Genomic DNA, 24402 nt, shown 5'->3' on the forward strand with positions numbered 1-24402 from the left:
ACCTAGCTCTGAAACTCTGAGCTTGATGTTGACTATTAAAAAGTTACTAGGTGACAAAAAGGAGTGGCTTTCCAGGAACTAAAAGGACTACTGCACAAAGAGATGTCAGTGTGTACTGGCAAGATTATATTACTGGAGTATACAGCAGTGGTGTGATTTTCAAGCGATCTGAGCACCTGCACTTCAATAAAAAATAGTTCAGTAAAAATTGTCAACATCTCTGAAAGTCTGACCATAAATTTGTTTGTGATTTTGCAGTGTAGAATGTGGCTGGCATAGCTCTATGAATGACCTGAAGCTCTTGAGAACAAACTGACATTAACTATTACAAAGAGTCCTTAGGCATGCCAGTTCATAAATTTCAGGTGAATCCATTTAATTTATAATTGTGTTTTATCAGTTGGTGGGAAGGGGTATACTCTACACAGGCCCTGAATGCAGACCTGAGAGATCAATTATGTTATTTACTGAATCTGCAGGGCGAGCCAGACTTAGCTGAATATGAAGCCTAGATGGGTAGAAGCAGGCTGGTTATTATAAAGAGAGGAAGTTTGTAGCAGAAGAGGGGTGTGGATAGATAGGGAGTCTGCAGTTACTCTCTGGGAACACGGAGGAGGAAACAGACATGGAAATCTGAGGATTCTGAGCCTGAAAGAAGTGTCATCTCAGAGAAGCTGTGGGGAAGAAAGGCGGGGTAGGAAGAAGCCCAGGGAAACAGCAGCAAGGAGTAGGATTGTGGAGGGTTGCTGGGCTTGGACCCAGTGTAGAAACACTCAAAGTCCTGAGCAAAGAGGGTAAACAGACAGTGGGGCCCAGAGTTGGGGCTGAAGACCTGTTTTAAGGGCTTTAGACTGTTATGTTTGGATATCTGTTATGCTGGAAGGGGAGGGCTACCTATGCAGTGACCTAGCTAGATGGATGAATCATGAAGAGAAAATGAGGGATCATGTATTAGTAACTGACAGAATGGGGTGCCAGATGGGGCAATAGCTAATCCCACAGCCAGCCATGAGCAGGTGCTCCTGTAGGAAGTAAACCTTTTTACAGTTGGAGATATTGTAAAGATGTTCTGAGTTCTAAATAGCCACACATCTGGTAACAGTACTGAGTTTGAAATATATACTTAATGGCTAAAAAGATCTGTAAACACACTTTTCCAATGGCAGTGAACATGTAAGAAAAAACTGAAGCACTAACATCTAAAGCTTCATTTAAAACTGTAAAAACTGAGTAATAGTAGTGTGAAGCACTACTGTTCACTTGTATTTTAACTAATACCAAACCATGAAGAGTCAACAATGTCTCTTCTATGAGAACTTATGCAAGATAGTAGGAGAGCTGAGCAGTGCTGGTGACACTTGAGTCATCCTGCTGAAGCAGAGCAGCATGGCTGACGGTAGGTAATTCTGCTGTGGGGAGGAGGGAATATGCTGCTGCTCCTTCAAAGAAAAAGGCAGCCTATGCCTCTACTAATGTGTGCTACAGAAAATGGGTCCAGTTGGGTATGTTTTTAGGTGGCTAGCCTGAGCCTTTGCCCATGCCACCCGAGGTACAGTGCTGTTTTTAGCATGCTAGCTCAAGGAGAGCTAGTGCAGGTAGTCTACCTGAGCTGGAAATCACACCTCTAGATCAAATGTAGATGTACTCTAGAGGTTCTAATCCAAAGCATACTGAAGTCAATCAAAAGATTCCTGTTGACTTCAGTAGCTGAAATCCTGGCCTCACTGAAATCAATGGCAAAACTTCTATTGACTTAAATGGGGCCAACATTTCACCCAGTGAGTTTTAGATCCAGATCTAGCTGAACAGTAGTGGACAATACCCCTAAAATAGCAGATTGCTAGTTTTCAAAATCCTGGAGTTGGCCACCACTGTAACCCTTGGTTCTCCCTTAACAGTAGATTAAAATCCTCCTATGATGTTGAACGGGAAAGGGCAGCTCTAATCTCCATTAGTGCAGCATACGATAGTGCTGGGTTTGACCCATAATGTATACTAAAGACTTATCAAGTATGTCTTATGCAATCATTCTGTACAGTTTTCTTTATAAGAACTGCTATTAATACAATTAACATAGCCCCAATTGTTTTTTTTAATACTATTTCAGTTTAAAAGTGAAGGGAAATTTCACACAGGGGTATTGTGGGTATTAATTAGGTAATGTCAGCTCGGTACTTTGACGATGTCAATCACTGAGTGAATGCTAAGAATTACTATTAAATGTGAAGTCTCCTTAATCAAATTGAAAGGATTGACTATAATGTAAAACTGAAAACAGCAGTGATACTACATTGAAAAGGAAAGCTAAAGAAATCATAATAGTTTGCTTGATTAGGCTGACGAATGTGACACTAACATTCAGAAAGATGTAAGGAAGTCATTAACCCATTAGAAATTCTGATTATCCAGGGCTTAGTTAATAGCTGTACTTTCAATGAGAGGGATTTGGATAGGGAGAGCAAGACACAGTTTCTATGATAGTCATACAATGTTATGCAGATCAGTCATATTTTGTTAGACTAGAAGTGAATGATTTCCTCTTCCAAGACAAAATTTTAGGAGGTATAAGGAACAGGATGGGGAAGAATACAATGCTATTATGTAGATCAATGGTATCATGTCATCGGTGCTACTGGGCCAGATTCTCAAGGGTGGAAATTGATGTGGCTTCCTAGACTTCAACTGAGCAATGCCAACTTACATCAGGTAAGGATCTGGATCCATTTTGTTAACTTCTCCAAAATATGTTGCTTAATTAGTGGGTGTTCAAATATGATTGAAGAGAATAGCTGTTACTTTTTTATGTAAAAAGAATCAGGGGTGCTGGAACAAATTGTGGGAGATCTTATTAGAATCTGTAGTCTATCATATCCCTCAGAAATGACAGTGTTACATATACAAGTTCTTCCAGAAGGTGGAGGCTTTGAGATACCTAATGGTTATTGTCAAAGAATTATACACTCAACTCCTATTTGCATTAATGCATGCTACCTTCATGAATTCCTTTGCATATTTGGGAGAATACATAAGTTAACTTAGAAAACACATTTATCTAAAACCCATTCAATAATGCAAGGTGAAACAATTTGTTTTTCCAATATGTGGTTGAATGATTAAATTATACCTTGGAACTGAAAGTTATTTTGGCTCTCTCTGTAATCTTGAATGCAATATGGAAATAAGGAGACCTTTGTGAAAATGTGACTTCATGGTACAAAAGTCCATAATCAGAAAGTTCTCTATGGGAATTTATCATTATATACTATAGGAACAGTTAAGGAAGTTACACACTTATTACTATGTTTTTTGTCCCTTAGAGCACCAGGAAATTACAACTTTCTTGTTGGACACCTGCATTTGAACACTTGATTGCTGTTGAGAAATATCTCATGCATGAAGATGAAGGAGCAATGTATTCAAATGTAAGTTGGCTTTCACAGCTTGTTTACAATGCAACAGTAGTTGCTATGCTAGAGCAATGTATATAAAGGCTGTATGATGGGCTGTTTTAAAGAATTTGTTGTATTCAGGTATTTACGTAACACAATCACAGTTTTAGTTTAAAAGAAAATAGCCCCATGCCCAATTAATTTTGGCAGATGAATTATAACTGTGGCAGATTGTTCTTTGTGATATTGTACTTGTACCAGAATAGCTCCTTGTTTGAAAAGATACAAATAATGAAGAATTACACGTTTAAGACTTACAGGATGTTCTTATGGAGGGGAGAGATTTAAGATTTGTAAAACAATCCTGTACTGTACTAGCAAGGATTGGATAAGATGACTAAACACTTTGGGGCATGAACTTATTTAAATGTTTTTTTAGTGCCTAGCACCAAAGATCCAAATATAAATATAAATATTACATGATGGTATCGGAGGGCCAGACGCAACCCTCTTATTCTTGCTGAGTATTCTCTTACTCTGACTTCTATATGTGAGTAGTCCCTTACTCCTCAGATACTCCAAGTAAGTAACAGTTGCAAGATCTGACCCTTCGTAAGTCTTTTTCCTTTGCAAGCAAGAGTGATAAAGCTTAAATTCTCCCTCGAATTAACAGCAGTGAGAAGGAGAAATGTAAAATTACAAAATTACGGTTGAAAAAGAATTAACTTTAAATAATTATTTGCTTCAAAACTCTAGGAAAAAAAAGCTGGTTTCTGCATTGCTTACACCCCTGAAATAACCATCGACATAGCAAACAGACAGCTTAACACAGGGCCTATATGTTATGTTAAAGAAATAATTTCATCATAGCAATGTAAGGGACTAGCAAGGTCATATTTGAAATGTTCTGAGCAATTGTAGTCCGGTATTAAACTAAATATCGCTGAAATGATTAAAACTGAAAAACAAGGAGGACAAAGTAGAGCATCTGATGAAGTTAATGGGTGTGGTGAGACAGAAGTTTACTTTTGTTACTCGCTTGGTATATCTAATGATAGAATAACCACCAGTACGTGAAAACAACAGGGACTCCTTGTGGCATCTTGGAGATGAACACATTTATTTAGGCATAAGCTTTCATCCAAATAAATGTGTTAGTTTCTAAGGTGCCACAAGGACTCCTTGTTGTTTTTGCTGATCCAGACTAACATGGCTACCACTCTGAAACCTGTCTCCAGTATGTGGTAAGTGTACCCTGTTTCTCAACAGTTTGTCCTGAATCTGGTATTCTCAGCTGTGACCCACTGAGGCATTTTCTCCCTCCTCTTTGTAACAACCTTTTATGTAATTGTTATCATGCCCTCCACTCCCCAGACTTCTCTTCTCCAGACTAAATGAACCAATTTTTAAAAAAATTTCCTTCATGTTCAGGTCATGTTTTCTAGATCTTTAAACCTTTTTAACGCTTTTCTCTGGACTTTCTCCTATTTGTACACAACTTTCCTGAAATAGTAGCACCCAGAACTGGACACAATACTTCAGCTGAGGCCTAATCAGCACACAGTAGAGTAGAAGAATTACTACTTGTGTCTTGCTTACAACACTCTTGCTAATACATCCCAGAATATCTGATTTTTTTGCAACAGTGTTACACTTTTGACTCAAGTTTAACTTGTGATCTTCTATGACCCCCACATCCCTTTCCATGCTACTCCTTCCTAGACAGTCATTTCCCATTTTGTATATTGCAACTGATTGTTCCTTCCTAAGTAGAGTACGTCACATTTGTCGATATTTAATTTCACCGTATTTACTTCAGACCATTTCTCCAGATGATTTTGAATTTTAATCCTATCCCTCAAAGCACTTGCAACCCCTCCCAGCTTGATATGATCTGAAAACTTTCTAAGTATACTCTCTAGGCTATTCTCTAAATCACTGACGAAGATATGGAACAAAACTAGACCCAGAACTGATCCCTGTGGGACCCCACTCGACATGCCCTTCCAGCTTGACTGTGAATCACTGATAATTAGTCTTTAGGAACAGTTTTCCAACCAGTTATTCACCAGCCTTTCTGTAGCTCTATCTAGGTTGTATTTCTCTAGTTTATGAGAAGGTCATGCAAGACAGTATCAAAAGCCTTACTAATGCCTAGATATACCACATCTACTGCATCCCCCTCCCACATCCACAAGGGTTGTTGCCCTGTCTAAGAAAGCTATTTTGTTGGTTTGACATGATTTGTTCTTGAAAAATTCATGCTGACTGTTACTTATCACCTTATTATCTTCTAGGTGTTTGCAAATTGATTGCTTAATTATTTGCTTCATTATCTTTCCAGGTACCGAAGTTATGATGACTGGTCTGTAATTACCCAGTGTGATAAACTGAGGACAGACAGCTGCAAGGGAGGGGTAGGAATCAGTACCAGAAGGTTTAAAGGCCCTCCTCCTTATCAACTGAGAGGCAACCACAGGTCAATCAGGTTCAGCTGTGAAAGGTTACCAAGGTAGCAGATTAGAATCAGCTGAGGGGGGAGCTGCCTGAGGTTAATTGGGACCAGCTGATTCCAACTTGGGCTGCCTGAGACCTTTTTAAACCCTTCCCTCTGGAAGGAAGAGGAGGAGAGTAGAGAGAGAAGAAGCCCTGCTGCCAGGAGTGCAGGAGCAGAAAAACAGCGAGACCCTCCAGGAGGAGAGGCAGTACTTTCTCCCACAAGGGGGTAAGAATTCGCTAGCCAGGACTAGTGGAGATATGGGGAGCAAACTTCCCTTGTGTCACAAGGGGGACTGCATTCCCTGAGCCTGTCTCACCAGGGTTAAAAGCAGCAGAGACTGGGGAGACTGAGAAGGTGCCTTGCCACACGTGGTGTCAGGAGTGGGATGTGAGTGAGGCTTCGTGGCACGTCATCTCGGGGCAGGGTAAAGCACCCCCCAACCAAAAAAAAAAAACCAAAAAAAACCCAAACAAACCCAAAATGGAGGATGTAGTGAAGGCATTGTTGCAGGCCGCTGCGGCCCAACAAGAAGCTACCAGGGTGCAGATAGCTTCCCAGCAGGAGGCAGTGCGAGTACAGCAGGAGACAAATCAACTACTGATGAGCCAGGCGGCTCAGGATCGAGCCACCCTGCATGAGGTTGTGAACCAGTTAAAGGCACTGACCACCCTAGCGCACGGCCCCCCTGGGACTCAGCCCCTGCGGGCAAGTCACTACTTACAGAAGATGACGATGGATGATGACGTGGAGGCATACCTCCTTGCGTTTGAGAGAACAGCCCAGCGGGAGGCCTGGCCCCAAGACCAGTAGGCCAGTATTCTGGCTCCTTTTCTGTGTGGGGAGGCACAGAAAGCATATTTTGATATGACAACAGAAGCAGCTTCAGATTACTCCCAGCTAAAGGTGGAGGTCCTGGCGAGGTCTGGCGTGATGAGAGCTGTAAGGGCACAACGGTTCCATGAGTGGAAATACCGGGTCAACAAAGCCCCGAGGTCTCAGCTGTTTGACCTGATCCATCTAGCCAGGAAGTGGCTGCGCCCTGAGACCCACCGGCCGGAGGAAATCGTGGAAACCATGGTGCTGGACAGGTACATGAGAGGGCTACCGCCGGACATACGAGGATGGGTCAGTCAAAATGATCCCTCCTCCTATGATGAGCTAGTTGCCCTCGTAGAGAGACATCTAGCAGCGCAGGAACTTTCTCGGACCACCGGGGAAGGGAGGCGCCAGAATAGGAGGCAAGTCTATGTACCAAGGGTTCGAGTTGCTGTAGCTCCGGGCCGAACTCTGGAGGGGAGGAAGGAGGCCGAAGAGCAGCCAGAGTACTCGGAGGGACTTGGGGACTGGGAGAGAAAGACTCAGGGGGTAAGGCCTCATAGCCCGAAAATTAGGGGGCTGCCCCGAGCAGGATACCGATGTTATGCATGTGGAGAGATAGGGCATATAGCTGCCCAATGCCCGAACCTAGAGGAGCCCATGCAATGCGACCTGGGAAATCGGGAAGAGCCATGTGACCTGATAAATCTAGTAGGGGTAGCGATGGTCCCTCATAGATATACTAGGTCAGTTAAAATGAATGGCATAAAGACCACCGCTTTAGTAGACTCAGGAAGCGCAGTCACGCTGGTCTCGGGAAAGCTGGTCGGGTATGATCAACTATCCCGGGCCAAGCGCACAGGGATATCCTGTGTCCATGGGGATGTCAATTACTACCCGACCATCCCAGTAAAAATGGAGGTCCTGGGAAACCCCACTAAGGTGATGGTGGGGGTGGTCCCGAAACTCCCCTACCCAGTCCTCATAGGACGAGACTTCCCAGGGTTCGGCAGTCTACTTCCTGGAGGGGAGTCAGAAGGTGGTAACGACCCAGAGAGCAATGGGATGGCCTCGATAGTTAGTGACCCCCCGGCCTTCCATGATTTTGCCCAGGATTTATTCTCACCCCCTGGGAAGCCCAGTAAGACTCGGCGAGAAAGGAGGGCAGATAAGAGGAGAGGAACGAGAATCCTGGCCCAGAACCAGAAGCCTATACTCGTAGGGGAAAAAGTTGGTCGGACTGACAAGGAAACTAGGCAGGAGGCGGGGAGGCCAGCAGCTGGGCCCAGTTCCTCAGGGACCTCCCTCAAGGGGGAGGGGGAAGTAGAACCCCCTGAGTTTGGGCAAATTGGGCCTTCACTAGAGAATTTTGGGCTGGATCAGGCCAATGATCCAGCATATAATAATATTCGCAAAGAAGTAGTTGAGGTGAATGGAGTCCCTGTGGAGGGAAGAGCCAAGGGCCCAGGGCCATATTATGTGATTAAGAAGGATCTGCTATACAGGGTAGTCCGTATCCAAGAGCAGGTCGTGGAACAGCTCCTAGTACCACAGAAACATCAGAGGGGAGTGATGGAGCTAGCCCACAGTCATTTGTTCGGGGGCCATCTGGGAATAGATAAAACCCTGGATCGAATTCTGCAGAGGTTTTTTTGGCCTGGAATATATGCGGCGGTCCGAAGATATTGTGCCTCCTGTCCGGAATGCCAATTACATGGGCCCCGACCACGCCTAAGGGCACCTTTGGTACCTCTGCCGATTATTGAAGTCCCATTTGAGCGAATAGCTATGGACCTAGTAGGGCCACTAGAAAAATCGCCATCAGCACATACTGGTGGTGATAGATTATGCCACCCGGTACCCCGAGGTCGTCCCCTACGGAACACTACGTCCAAGATCATAGCTAAAGAATTAATCCAAATTTTTGCTAGAGTGGGAATACCTAAAGAGATTCTGACGGACTAAGGGACTCCCTTTATGTCTAAATTAATGAAGGACCTATGTGCAATGCTCCACATACGGACCCTAAGGACATCAGTCTATCATCCGCAGACAGATGGCCTCGTCGAGCGTTTTAATAGAACGTTGAAGAACATGATATGAAAGGTGGTGAGCCGGGATGGGAAGAACTGGGACACCCTGTTACCATACCTAATGTTTGCGATAAGGGAGGTACCACAGACTTCAACTGGGTTCTCCCCATTTGAACTGTTATATGGTCGCCACCCCTGTGGCATATTGGACATTGCCAAGGAAAGTTGGGAAGAACAGCCGAACCCAGGGAAAAACCTCATCGAGCATGTGTTGCAGATGAAAGACAGGATAGCCCGAGTCACCCCCATAGTGCGGGAACACATGGAAAGGGCACAAGGGGCCCAACAAACATACTACAACCGCCAAGCGACGATCTGAAAATTCCAGGTGGGAGATCGGGTAATGGTGCTTGTACCCACAGCGGAGAGCAAGCACCTGGCCAGATGGCAGGGGCCATATGAGATAATAGAAGCCATTGGAGAAGTCGATTACAAGGTCCGACAGCCGGGACGCCGGAAGCTGGAGCAAATCTATCATGTAAACTTGTTGAAACCTTGGCAAGACAGAGAAGCTCACGTGGTCGCTCTAGGGTCACCTCCTCCCGAGAGCAACCTACCTGGCCAAGTGAGAATATCCCCAGAATTGACCCCTGACCAACGATCTGGGGTGATCGACATGATCAAGCGCAACCAGGACGTGTTCTCGGAAAAGCCAGGCAGGACTACTGAGGTTCACCATCACATCCTCATAGAGCCTGGAGTGAAGGTGAATGTCAAGCCATACCGGGTCCCGGAGGCGAAAAGAGAAGAGATCAAAATAGAAGTCAGGAAAATGTTGAAGTTAGGAGTTATTGAAGAGTCACATAGCCAATGGTCAAGCCCAGTGGTCCTTGTACCTAAACCGGATGGCAGTATGAGATTTTGCAATGACTTCCGGAAACTGAATGAGGTGTCCCAATTTGATGCGTACCCTATACCCCGGGTAGATGAGTTAATTGACCGACTGGGGAAAGCACGATTTTTGGCCACCCTTGACCTGACTAAGGGTTATTGGCAAATTCCCTTGGCCAAGGCCGACAAAGAGAAGACGGCCTTCTCAACACCAGAGGGACTGTATCAATACACAGTCCTCCCTTTTGGTTTACATGGGGCTCCTGCAACCTTCCAGCGGCTCATGGACAAACTGTTGCGTCCACATGGCAAGTATGCAGCCGCCTATCTTGATGATGTCATTATATATAGTCCAGATTGGGAGACGCACTTGGGAAAGGTGGAAGCAGTCCTCGACACCTTGAGGAAGGCAGGGCTGACTGCAAATCCCTCCAAATGTGCAATTGGGCTAGCAGAAGCCAAGTACCTGGGGTATATAGTGGGGAGAGGCGTGGTGAAGCCCCAGCTCAACAAGTTAGAGGCAATTCAGAATTGGCCCCGACCAGTCCGGAAGAAACAAGTCAGAGCATTCCTGGGGCTGGTTGGGTACTACAGGCGGTTCATTCCCCACTTCGCCACCAGGGCATGCCTGCTAACAGACCTAACGAAAGCCCGTGGTCCAGACATAGTAAGATGGTCTAGCGCAGCTGAGGAGGCTTTTGCAGATCTGCGGACCGCCCTCTGCACCGACCCAGTGCTGGTATCTCCAGACTGGGAGAAAGAGTTTATCCTGCAAACGGATGCCTCTGAGGTTGGATTGGGAGCGGTTCTTTCCCAAATGGTTGGAGCAGAAGAACACCCAGTCCTGTTCCTCAGTAGGAAACTCCTGCCCAGGGAATGTAAATATGCCATAGTAGAGAAGGAATGCCTGGCCGTGAAGTGGGCCGTAGAAAGCCTCCGCTACTACCTACTCGGACGGCGGTTTACCCTTGTCACGGACCATGCCCCTCTGAAGTGGATGCACCAAAACAAAGAGAAAAATGCAAGAGTGACAAGGTGGTTCCTGTCGCTACAGCCCTTCCACTTCAGAGTTCAACATAGGTCTGGAATAAAGCATGGCAACGCGGATGGCCTTTCAAGGGTACATTGTTTGCCGACCCAAGTAGCCCAACCCTGTAGTGTTGAGCGGGGGGGGGGGGGGCGGGGATATGTGATAAACTCAGGACAGACAGCTGCAAGGGAGGGGTAGGAATCAGTACCAGAAGGTTAAAAGGCCCTCCTCCTTATCAACTGAGAGGCAACCACAGGTCAATCAGGTTCAGCTGTGAAAGGTTACCAAGGTAGCAGATTAGAATCAGCTTAGGGGGGAGCTGCCTGAGGTTAATTGGGACCAGCTGATTCCAACTTGGGGCTGCCTGAGACCTTTTTAAACCCTTCCCTGTGGAAGGAAGAGGAGGAGAGTAGAGAGAGAAGAAGCCCTGCTGCCAGGAGTGCAGGAGCAGAAAAACAGCGAGACCCTCCAGGAGGAGAGGCAGTACTTTCTCCCACAAGGGGGTAAGAATTCGCTAGCCAGGACTAGTGGAGATATGGGGAGCAAACTTCCCTTGTGTCACAAGGGGGATTGCATTCCCTGAGCCTGTCTCACCAGGGTTAAAAGCAGCAGAGACTGGGGAGATTGAGAAGGTGCCTTGCCACACGAGGTTGTCCTTATTCACCTGTTTATAGATTGGCACTATAGTTGCGCTTTTTTCTCCCATCTTCCATGACTTTTTGAAGCTAAGCAGATATCTCCTCAGTCAGCTCGTTGAGTATTCTACGCTTACATAGTATACACCAACTGAGGCCTCACTAATGCCAAGTAAAGCAGGATGATTGACTTTCTTGTTCATATGCCCCAGTGTATGAGCCTTTCACAACTGCATCACATTGATGACTCATGTTAGTTTGTGAATCATTATAACCCCAAGATGTTTTTCAGCAATACTATTACCTAGTCAATTATTCCTCTTGTAGTTGTGTATTTGTTTTTTCCTTCCTAAGTGTAGTATTTATTGAGTTTAACTGTGTTAATTTCAGACCAGTTCTTAAAGATCCTGAGTAACATATCGGGGTGGATTGCACAAGGGGAAATTTATTCAGGGACATTGCCTAGCGTGGGCAGCCCTGAAGTAGATGCAGAGGGGATTCTGCACCCTCTGCATGTGACAGCTGGGATTGGGAAGTGGGACAAGGATATGACCATGCTGTCTTTACATGAATATAGTAGGTGCTAACTAGCAATAATCATTAAAGACCTCCCATGAAAGGGCTGTACAACAATGGGCAAGATGCATGAAGTCCAGTTGCTAAAATAGCCACCTCAGAAGAGCAGAACTGGCCTATTCCTTTACGTCTGATTTGGTGGGAGGTTTTCATCCTGAGAGACTAGCAGTTAAAAATAATGATAAATGCTGAACAGGTACTTAGAAAATATTTTTGTTTTAGTTATAAAATCTGAAAAATGTAGTTATTAGTAAGTATGGAACTGATTGTATGGTGTTTTAATCTGTAGATGGCCTCTCGGTCTTACTACAGACATCAAACACTGCTGACTCAAGCACCCTCATGATACCCAGTGATACTGTCCCATTTGAAAAATCAAAGCAGTGCAAGAATGAACACTGAAGTAGATAGGGGATTGCTCTTTAAAATGGTAATTTTTGCTGGTATATTTCTCTGTAACTCATTAATTGACTTTTATGGGGCCAGGGTTTCACCCTTAGAACCTAGTTCTCTATTCCATTTTGCCAGTTCTACAGTATTGCAACTCTGATTTCTATGAATCTACACCAGTGCTGAACTGGTGTAACAGAGTAGGCAATCAGCTCCTTTGTGTCTTTGTTTTCCTTTTGAAATAACATGTTTAGCTGGATATTTCTCATTCTGAATTCGCCCCAAACTTAATTTTCATAAACTATGAGCTTTAAACAGATCAAATATTCATCAGAGTGAATAGCAGTGGATATTCAAGTGAATATGTAAACAGACATTCATGTCAACTTATATCTGAGGAATTAAAAATAAAATCATTTTTTAAAATGTAGGGATCAAAATAGATTGCTAGATCAAGGTACTAGCATTTAGAAGATACACATTCCTTTCAGAATACCTTAACATTAAAGCACTGCTGATCATAAAGGAAGTGGACTTTGTGCTGGTTGAATAGTAGGTTATAGCATGCTACGGAGAGACAAAGGTTTATGTTTATACTGCATCTTTTAAATGCAAAGTTCAGTGCTTGATTGTAAACAAATGCATTCTGCTGAGTTCATAGTTCCATTTGTATCTGAGTATATTTGTAAGGACTTTTCTGTTTCTGGTGTTAAAATGCTCTCTGCTATTTGAGAACAGTTCATAGTAGCACAATGAGACAAGCAGAAACCTTCATATAAAGGTATTACATAGCAATTAAAATATCTCATCAGACCAGTAGTCCATTCAACCCACCATTGTGTATCTGACAGTGTGCAGTACTAGATATTTCATAACCCCCATAACGGGCAATTGTCCAGTAATATGGCAAAGAGGAAACTTCTTTCTAACCCCAGGCAGTGGTCAGTTTATGTTCTGAAGTATGAGGGTTTATATTTCTTTTGCATTTCTATTCTAGCTAGCATAACCATAGCTTATTACTAACTATTGTTAGTATTATGGTAGTACCAACATTGTGTTCAGTCCTGTCCAAAGATGCATTTTCTGCCCCCACAAGTTTAGTTGGATTTCCAGTGCTCCAGTAAGCTCTGCAGGGACCTGTATGGAGCCCCATTGACTTCAATGGCTCTGAGCAGTTACAATGAGTTCACAGCAGGATCTAGGCCTAAGACAAGCAACACAGGAAGAGTGAAGGAAGAAGATAAAATCAAAATATGTACTTTTTTAAAAAAATAAGCCTTACATTATACTATCCTAGTTGGCGTCCTGCATAATACCCAGCCCATATCTACCTGAGCACCTGTACACACTTTTGTTTTATAAAATAAATATGTATCACTGTACTCTTGCTTCCATTCCAATGGGTAGTTTCTTTCAGGCATCAAAAGTGCATTTTAAGGAGGGATCAGTGGTGCAAGGGGAATGGAGAGGTTCTACCCATGCCTTTATTTATAAAAAATGATTTTTGCTGAATTAGGACAGAGTTTGAGAAATCAGATCTCCCGTTCTCACTTAAAGAAAGACGGATAGCACAACTGTAAAATAGTCAGGCGTCTTACCTCCTTATCTATTTAACTGGAGAGCATTGTTATTCCCATATAGGAATGAGATTTCTCTGTTCATGGTTGTTTCTCTTTCTTAGAGTAGGTACAATATTATGTTCTTTCGGATTAGATTTATTCCTGATGGATCAAGGTTTGCCTTTTTGATGAGGTCAGTGGTAATATTTTCTAGTTAAGCATGACTGATGTTTGTGTTACATCATTTGACTATGTAAGAAAAACATTGGCCTTTTCTATCCAGTTATTAGTGTAGTGCTTATTTAATTATGTATTTAATTAAATTTTGCAATGAGAGAGGCTGTGGAAGCCTGCTATGAAAGAGCTCTGTTTTCAACTTGTCAGCACCCCCTTTTTTCTAAGCGCCAAATTGTGCTTGCAGCAATGCTATTGTCATAAAAAATGGAATTTAGCCCTTATTGTTGGTATCTGATACCTTAGTAGAACACAATGTGAGAGGAAAACTTGACTCTTAATTTGTGTGGAGAGGTTGAAGAAGAGATGAGAGGCCAGATCCTGAACTTGCCAATTGGTGTAGCTTGGCAAAATTTTGGTGGAATTTTAGTGACTTCTGCCAGCTGAGGGTCTGGTCCTAATAAATTTGAAACTCCTCACCTGAGGATAATCAGAATTTCTTAAATGTTAGCATAACTCAACTGCAATCAGAAGCAAAAAAATCATAGCTGCTCTTTGACTAAAATGACTTCCTTTAGTCTGTTCCTAACGCTCAAGACTGAAAATGGCTTACCCCCTAAGCAGAACAGACTTCAAAAGCAACGTGATTGCCTATCCCCTGTTGCGGTATCGGCCTCTCATGCTTGCCTCCAGCTGTGCTTCCTAGGTGGACTGGGTTCTTCTCACTTAATTCCTTTTTAGAATCTCACAATCTTAAAGACCAGCTGCTTTAAACCCAGCCACTGCCTCTCCAATAGGTATTCACGGGTAGAGAGTTTTTAAAATATGAAACTAATAGTAAAGGATAACTGAGGAATACAGCAAACTTCCTATCTAGCCCCTTGAATAGAAACATCATCCTTTGCTTTCGTGAGGTTCTTCTGTGCAGGTGAAAGGGATGGGTCGGGGGTGATGTATCCTGGATTCTACCAAATACAGTCCATAAAGAAAAAAAGGCTATTATAAGGCTAATGATAAGCATTGTACTTTGGAAAGTATTTCTTTAAAACTGGTATTACAAGTTTCTATGTTTACTGCGTCTCAAACCTTTCTATACAGTTTGCTCAGTCAACAAATAAGATGGGGATTTGTTTCTACTTGCCAGCCCTGCAGCCTTTCTTTGAGGCCTGAAGGTCAAGCTGGGTTCTTACTGACTCATGTATCATCAGCAATCTGTGGTTTAAAAAAAAAAACAGTAAGTCAACTGTTGTTCCTCAGTTATATCTATGGAACCCTTTATCCTCAGCGTAGGTACTTGGTCACACCTAAGTAACTCTATTGCCTTCAGAGGGGTAACTCTGAGTTTAATTTAGAGACAAGGTGAGTGAGGCAATCTCTTGTATTGGACCAGTGTCCGTTAGTGAGAGAAACAAGCTTTCAAGCTCATCCAGAGCTCTTCCAATAAAAGATATTCTCATCCACCTTGTGTCTCTGATACCCTGGCACCAACGTGACAACAACAACACTCTGCAATTCAAAGACAGTTTCTTCATTTGGTATTTGGTTAACAATTCTGCTAATGTATAAGCCAGAAGATAACCCAGTTCGCTGTCCCAGAGCTGTTTTAGGTTTCCAGGACCATTAAGAGAAAGAAAAACAGTAAATACCTATCCTAGTTCTCTACTAGGTTAGACCAATTTTGTCTGATTTCAACAGTTACATTGGTATAAAGATGGTGTAATGGGGTGGTAGTATTGGTTCTGAATACACACAGGAAGCAGATAGAGCGAGTTAGAGTCAAGTCATGGGATGGCACATCTAAGCAATGTTTGAAGGGGGTATCACATAGAGCAGCTATGTCATCCTACCCCAGAGAGATGATCATGAAGTGACAGTTTTTCCCTAAACATGTTCACTTTTATATTAGGGATCATATTATGCTATCTAGAAATCAGCTTGAACATTGTATAAAAAATCTGAGCCAACTGGGAGTGATGGAACATTCTCCATAATCATCACTTAAAAAAATAAAAATAAAACCCTGTGATTCACGAAGAGCTCGTTGCCCAGAGGATGTTATTTTGGGTACAGGTCATACTATAGTTCTCATAGTGCAGGGAGCCAAAGTATTCACTGCCTCCTTACCGATCCTTTACAGCTCAGTGTCAACAAGTGAGTTTGAAACTCCTACAGGGGAAGTCTGATCAGCCCCTTCTGCTCTGCCATAGATACCACATATTATTCCTCGTCTGCTTAATCTCCTTACAAATAATGATGAGAAGCCATCCAGCTAAATAACTGATGAATCTACTATGGGCTGCAGACAGCCTGATTCACGAGTGCCCACAATTTGGAGTAAATCCACTAGATTTTTTTGCTTAAAGTAGCTTGTGGCTCTGCTGAGGCTCTTCTTTTGTCCAGCTGTATGAGCACTAGAATCATACACTGTGTACAATTTTTTCACAACAATCTGGAACACAAGAGAGACTTCTAATTCACAGCCCTTGCCTTAATGCATGGTGTCTTTGAAGCACTAACAGAGTGGAGTTTCCATGTAATGAAAAAGTGTGGTCTCATGATCAAATGCTCTGTGAAATTGTACTGATCTGCTTATCATATGGATGGCGTAGAAAAAAACAAGCCCAGCACAAGAAAAGGAAAGTTACTTTTCAAAACTGTAACATATTCATGAGCATCCTCCATGTCAATGAAGGCTTCTATTTTGTTCCCTGGCAGGATGTTATGGATCTTGTCAGAGCATGCTTTTCAGTCTGCCATGGCTCAATGTGTGACAAAGACCAAAAAGGAGAAAACGTATATAATACCTTAGGATTCATTTTTTAAATTGTCAGTAACTCTCTCTAACCTCAGCTTCATGACTCTGTTACTGAAAAATAATAATATTCACCAGAAAAAGAAAGGGAACTCCAAATTAGTGTGAAACACAGATAACATGGGGTAAAATGATAAAATGAGGATGCTTCCAGACTGAGGGACATGTGAGAGCAGAGTCTCAGACTGGAGGGGATAGATGCTTACTAAGGGTATGTCTACACTATGGGATTATTCCGTTTTTACAGAAAGCGGTTTTGTAAAACAGATTGTATAAAGTCGAATGCATGCAGCCACACTAAGCACATTAATTTGGTGGTGTGCGTCCATGTACCAAGGCTAGCGTCGATTTCCTGAGCGTTGCACTGTGGGTAGCTATCCCATAGTTCCCGCAGTCTCCCCCGCCCATTGGAATGCTGGGTTGAGATCCCAGTGCCTGATGGGGCAAAAAACATTGCCGCTGATGCTTCTGGGTACAGCCTCACCCCTCCCTCTGTGAAAGCAGCAGCAGCCAACTGTTTCGCACCTTTTTTCCTGGGTGAACTGTGCAGACACCATTCCACGGCAAGCATGGACCCTGCTGAGCTCAAGACAGCAATTATGAACGTTTTAAACACCTCGAGCATTCTCATGCAGTCAATGCTGAACCAGGACCTGCAAAGCCAGGCGAGGAGGAGGTGGCTATGGCAGCGCGGCGATGAGAGTGATGAGGACATGGACACAGAATTATCTCAAACCATGGGCCCCTGCGCTTTGGAGATCCTGCTGATAATTAGGCAAGTTCTAGCCATTGAACGCCGATTTTGGGCCTGGGAAACAAGCACAGACTGGTGGGACTGCATAGTGCTGCAGGTGTGGGACGATTTCCAGTGGCTGAGAAACTTTTGCATGTGTAAGGGCACTTTCATGGAACTTTGTGACTTGCTTTCCCCTGCCCTGAAGCGCCAGAATACCAAGATGAGAGCAGCCTTCACAGTTGAGAAGTGAGTGGCAATAGCCCTCTGGAAGCTTGCAATGCCAGACAGCTACCGGTTAGTCAGGAATCAATTTGGAGTGGGCAAATCTACTGTGGGAGCTGCTGTGATGCAAGTAGCCAAAGCAATCACTAACCTGCTGCTAAAAAAAGGTTGTGACTCTGGGAAATATGCAGGTCATAGTGGATGGCTTTGCTACAATGGGATTCCCTAACTGTGGTGCGGCAATAGATGGAACCTATATCCCAATCTTGGCACCAGAGCACCCACTATATAAACCGCAAGGGGTACTTTTCCATGGTGCTGCAAGACTGGTGGATCACAAGAGACATTTCACCAACATCCACGTGGGATGGCCAGGAAGGGTTCATGACGCTCGCGTCTTCAGGAACACTACTCTGTTTAAATGGCTGCAGCAAGAGAATTACTTCCCAGACTAGAAAATAACAGTTGGGGATGTTGAAATGCCTGTAGTTATCCTGGGGGACCCAGCCTACCCCTTGATGCCATGGCTCATGAAGCCATACACAGGCAGTCTGGACAGTAGTCAGGAGCTGTTCAGCTACAGGCTGAGCAAGTGCAGAAGGGTGGTAGAATGTGCATTTGGCCGTTTAAAGGCGAGCTGGCGCACATTACTGATTCACTCAGACCTCAACCAAACCTATGTCCCCTTTGTTATTGCTGCTTGCTGTGTGCTCCACAATCTCTGTGAGAGTAAGGGGGAGACCTTTATGGAGGGGTGGGAGGCTGAGGCAAATCACCTGGCCGCTGATTACGCACAGCCAGACACCAGGGCGATTAGAAGAGCACACCAGGAAGCGGTGCGCATTAGAGAAGCTTTGAAAACCAGTTTCATCACTGGCCAGGGTACAGTGTGACTGTTGTGTTTGTTTCTCCTTGATGAAACCCACCCCTCCTTGATTGACTCACAGCTTGCTTTCTAAGGAAATAAAGTCACTCTCATTTAAAAATCATGTATTCTTTATTACTTAATTATAAAAAGAGGGAAAGAACGGACAAGGTAGCCCGGGTGGGGTTTGGGAGGAGGATAGTAGGGAAGGAAAAGGCCACTAAAAAAATTTCATAATAATGAGAGCCTTTTCGTTGGGCTGTCCACTGGGGTGGAGTGGGCGGGTGCACGGAGCCTCCCCCCACGAGTTCTTACTCGTCTGGCAGGTGAGGAGGCTAAGGAACATAGTGAGGGGGGAAGGTGGTTATACAGGGGCTGCAGCGGCACTCTGTGATCCTGCTGCCATTCCTGAAGCTCCACCATACGCCGGAGCACGTCAGTTTGATCACGCAGAAGCCTCAGAGTTGCATCCTGCCACCGCTGATCTTTCTGCCGCCACCTCTCATCTTGAGCATCTATTTTCTCATCTTGAGCGTCTCTCCTCTCCTCTCGTTCGTCCCTCCTGTCCTCACGTTGGTCCCTCCTGTCCTCATGGTCACTGGCATCTTTCCTGTACTTTGCTACCGTGTCCTTCCACTCATTCAGATGAGCTCTTTCATTGTGGGTCACTTCCATGATTTCCGAAAACATTTCTTCTTGCGTCTTTTTTTTCCGCCGCCTTATCTGAGATAGCCTTCGGGATGGAGTAGGGAGGCTTGAAAAATTTGCAGCTGCATGAGGAGGGAAAAAAGGGAGAGAAGTAATTAAAAATATACATACTCTTTCATGGTGAACAACACAATTCACCTTACATAGCACATGTGTTTTCACTACAAGGTCGCATTTTGCATCTTAATATTGAGTGCCTGCGGCTTTGGTGTTACTCATCACAGACACAGGTCCAGGCAGCAGAATTCGGCTTGCATGTGGCCATGGTAAGCCATTGTCTTTCATCTTCTGCAGCCTTCATCTATCTAGCACCCTTCTTTCCCCTTCCCCCCACTTGCAGGCTATCTGCAGGGAAGGATTTCTTTTAAGTCACAGGCAAACAGCTCAGTAGGAATGGCCATGTCTGTTCCCTTACTTAAATTCCTGAATTTCAGCCAGGTTACCATGAACGATATCACTCTCCTGAGGATAACACAGCGAGATAAAGAACGGATGTTGCTTGAATGCCAGCAATCACCGGGACCATACGCAGCTAAGCTTTGTCATGCAATGATACCAGATTACTTGCTATATGCATGGCATGGTCAAGTGTCCTACCATGGAGGATGGAATAAAGCAGCACTGCCCAGAAACCTTCTGCAAAAGGCTTTTGGAGTACCTCCAGGAGAGCTTCATGGAGATGTCCCTAGAGGATTTCCTCTCCATCCCCAGACATGTTAACAGACTTTTCCAGTAACTGTACCGGCCGCGAATGCATCCCAAGTCCTCAGGGCAAATTAAATCATTAAAAAATGCTTGCTTTTAAACCATGTCTTATATTTACAAGGTACACTCACCAGAGGTCCCTTCCATGGCTTCATTGTCTGGGATAGTTGCTTGGGAGGGCTGGGAAGGTAATTCCGTCAGGGTGAGAAAAAGCTCCTGGGGTTGGGGAGAACGGAGTGTTGCGTGCTCTCTACAAGCTTGTCCTCCTCTTCCTCCTCATCTTCCCCGTCTGCAGAATCCTCAGCCATGGCTGCGATTACCACCTCCACCTTCGAATACACAGACAGGAGTGGGGTAGTGGTGGCAAACCCCCCTAGAACTGCATGCAGCTCAGCATAGAAGCAGCATGTTTTTGGCCCTGCCCCGGACCTTCCGTTTGCATCTTTGGTTTTCTGGTAGGCTTGTCTGAGCTCCTTAACTTTCACACGGCACTGTACTCAGTCCCTGGTGTGGCCTCTCTGCATCATGGCCTTGGAAATTTTTTCAAATGTGTTTTCATTTAGTCTTTTGGAACGGAGTTCTGTTAGCACAGAATCCTCTCCCCATACAGCGATCAGATCCAGTACCTCCCGTGCAGTCCATGCTGGAGCTCTTTTTCGATTCTCAGGAGACTGCATTGTTACCCGATGAGCTCTGTGTAGTCACCTGTGCTGATGATCTCTCCACACTGGGCGAACAGGAAATGAAATTCAGAAGTTCGTGGGTCTTTTCCTGTCTACCTGGCCAGTGCATTCCACTCCAGATTGCTGTCCAGAGCGGTCAAAATGGTGCACTGTGGGATAGCTCCCGGAGGCCAATACCATTGATTTGCGGCTACACTAACCCTAATCCAACATGGCAATACCAATTTGGGCGCTTCTCCCCTCGTCGGGGAAGAGTACAGAAATCGGTTTAAAGAGCACTTTATATCGATATAAAGGGCTTTGTTGTATGGACGGGTGCAGGGTTAAATCGGTTTAACGCTGCTACATTTGGTTTAAACGTGTAGTGTAGACCAAGCCTAAAGGAAGGATTTCTACAAAGGATAGTGCCAACAAGCTAAAGACAGTTGTATTCCTTTCCTACAGAATCAGTCATTTAGAAAAGGAAAGACAGATTAATAACAAAAGCTTCATAGACTCTAAAGCCACAAGGAACCATTGTGACAATCTATTATGGTCTCCTACACAGGCCCTAGAACCTCCCCAAATAATTCCTAGAACAGATCTTTTAGAAAAACATCCACTCCCGATTTTAAAAATTCAGTGAAGGAGAATTTACTATGACCCTTGGTAAATTGTTCCACTGTATTATTTATTTATTTATTAATACTACATAGCATTTAGAGGCCCCAGTTTAGATCAGGACCTATTGTGGTGTTGCACAAACACATTTAAAAGAGCCAGTTTCTGTCCTTAAGAGCTTACATAGACAAGACAAAAATATATGTGGGGGAAAGGAAGTATTATTAGCCCCATTTTGCAGGTAGCCCCATTTGCAGGAAGATTAGGGGGCAGATTTTCAAAGGTATTTAGGCACAAAGCTGCAGATAGGCGCCTAGTGGGATTTACAAAAGCAACCCAGGAGAGTTTGGCATCTAACCAGTTTAGGCACTTTTGAAAATCCCACTAGATACCTACCTGGACCTTTAGGTGTTCAAATGCCTTTGGTAATCTGTCCCTAAGTGACATGTCCAAGGTCACCCAGAAAGTCTGTAGCAAAGCCAGACCCTGACCCCAGCTCTCCTGAGTCCCAGACCAGTGTCACAACGCTATCTTTCATTTCCGTGCTAAGGTTACTCAATTGCCTATATGTTTCCTGAGGGCCAAAATCTTTTCACTATTTTTTTCTCACAATCACATGATCCTATAATATTTCCTGTGAAAATGGTGCTAGATTATTTAATTTCCATGGTCAGTTTATACAGTATTTGATTAACCATGATATACTGGTTAATATCAGAATCACAGAAGACATAAACAGTGTAATATATATCTGCTGGTTGTTTGAGACATAGATAATAGTAATTTTATACTGCTTGATGCATTCCAAAAACTGTATAGACACTAACTAATCTTCAGAACACCCTTATTAAGTATGTTGATAAGTATTATTATCCCCAATTTAAAGATGGAGAAAGGCGATCTAACTTCCCTAAAGACACAGTGGCAGACCCAGAATTGGTATTCAGCCTTTCTGCCTCCCAGCTGTGTGTGCAGTCCTCCAGACCATACTGACTTTATAATAATAGTAATAATAATAAAGCTACAAAAAACTTTGATCCCCCTGTAAATTGGAAACAGGTGCCAGCCCTAGTTTAGTGTATCAGATCTGTGGGTACAATAATAGGAGAGGTAATTGTTTCCCCTAAATTATAACTGGAGCTAATTGTTGGTGTATTTAATCAATTTTGGGGACGTTCTTAAATGAAATAGGCAGGACATACACATTTTAACTTGTTTTTCTCTGGGTGTGGTTTTAGGCAAATATAGGTGCATTGGAAGATTTTTCTCAGTGTTATAAACTGACTGAACAAACTAGAGTAATGTAATGCTAGTTTAATAATCTCACAAATCCTAGGGCAAACCTCTGATGGAGGAAGTCTGAGGCAGAACCTCAGGTGATGGAGCTATGACCATTTACACCAGAGGAGGATCTGCCCCTGTGTATTTTAGATGTCAATATTTACTAGTTACTTAAACATAGGTTTGGGTGGGCCACTCTTATGGACTAGATAGTGTGCAAATCAAATCATGCTTATTGCCAATTATTGAGAAATGAAGGTGTTTTAAGGGTTAAATTAGTGAGTTATAGTTGCTTTTAGTGGCAAACATCTGTATATTCATCATGCATAACCTTCTTTAAAGCTCTGTGTATATTTTAGGCTGGAACAGCCCCAATATCTCCCTGCTTGCTCTCTCTATTTTTTTTCAAATGTTTGGTTTGTTTGCTCAATGTATAAAATATGCAAATCAACAACTGCTAGTGAAGCAGTAAAAGCCTTGCAACTTCTGGGTAGAATTAATTTCTAAACTGACAATTTTACTTCCATATACTTAAAAAAAACCCCCACTGCCTCACAAATAATTTTGATAGTAGCATAGAAACTCAAGGGAAGGGGATATTATCAGATAATAAAATCTCTGGAGTTTTCAAGCCTGTCAGCTCTTAAAATAGTGTTGTCCCTTACGTCATATCTCAATTGCATCAAGTTAGTGGAATGCAACTTCCTTTTTGATTTTTGTAAAGATTTTTTTTTAGCTCTGCTTTATCATAATGACAGAGAACTTACAATATTCTTTAGCCATCCAATTGAGAGAGATCCTAGAATCTGATAAACTAAGCTTTTTCACTTCTATTAAAAAGAAGAAAAAATCATGTAGGGCTTAAGTCATAAAATAATGCACATTCCCCACACATACAAATTAACTTTATAGCAAATTGCGTATGGCATATAAATGACAAAATATATAGAATGTAAGTGCAGAACAACTTCAGGTTGTCTGATATTAATGGGGCAGCATGAGGTTGAGTCAGAAAAAATTAAGTGCAGACATGGGTAGATATACTCTAGATTAGAATATGCTGTGATCTTACTGTACATTCAATTTATGCAGACACAGGTATCAACTAAGTAGGACAGAACAAAGATTGGAGAGTTTACACCTACCAAAAAAAGAGAGAGAAAAATATGTACTGTGACCAAATAACATCAACCTCTCTTCTCTTGATATCTGGTATTAATTTATGAACCTATGTTGTGCTGTGAGTGAAGATATTAGAACTGTGACTGCACAGGTATAAACTTGCTGTGGTAATGTATTCCAGACAACTACTCTGCCCGAGAAAGGATTATCACTGAGAAGCCATCAAGGCTATGATCTGGGATCCTTGACTTGGGTTTTCTCTTAACTGCTGGCCCACCCCAGGACCAGTGGTTTTTCCATACAGGGACTTGTGGGAAGGAGGTGGCGCACCTGGTAGAGGGACATAGACTATACTTAAGAACAAGATTCTGCTGTGAAAGGAACCAGACCATTGGCACACCTAAGAAGGACTTCAAAGAGAGAGAGTGGGTAGGAGGGACTCTACCCAGCTTGAAATACTGATGAACCTTGGACTCACAGGAAGGGGTAAAATCAGACTGGAGAGGGCGGCATGGAACCACATAAGACCCAGTGATTGGGTCCACTCACAAGACACTGATGACTGTACAGTGGGATACGGGACTAGGTTGCAACTAACAGCAAGAAAAATGTTACTGAAAAATGTCAAAGCAAAATAATGAATACATTTCCAAGGTCATCTTTATACATTATAAA

General features: G+C 43.4%; 1 protein-coding gene across 1 annotated transcript; it reads right to left on the minus strand.

Moving 5' to 3' along the window:
- Positions 1 to 18814: 18814 nt before the first annotated feature.
- LOC127048347 (uncharacterized) lies at positions 18815 to 20298 on the minus strand. The gene is made up of 2 exons (XM_050948103.1): positions 20173 to 20298; positions 18815 to 19398 (listed from the first exon to the last, which is right to left on the minus strand). Exons 1-2 carry the CDS (start codon positions 20186 to 20188, stop codon positions 18860 to 18862), a joined length of 555 nt encoding a protein of 184 aa, XP_050804060.1. The 5' UTR covers positions 20189 to 20298; the 3' UTR covers positions 18815 to 18859.
- Between the last annotated feature and the right edge of the window lie 4104 nt (positions 20299 to 24402).

The sequence above is a fragment of the Gopherus flavomarginatus genome, chromosome 3, assembly GCF_025201925.1.
Source record: "Gopherus flavomarginatus isolate rGopFla2 chromosome 3, rGopFla2.mat.asm, whole genome shotgun sequence".
NCBI classification, from domain to species: Eukaryota; Metazoa; Chordata; order Testudines; family Testudinidae; genus Gopherus; species Gopherus flavomarginatus.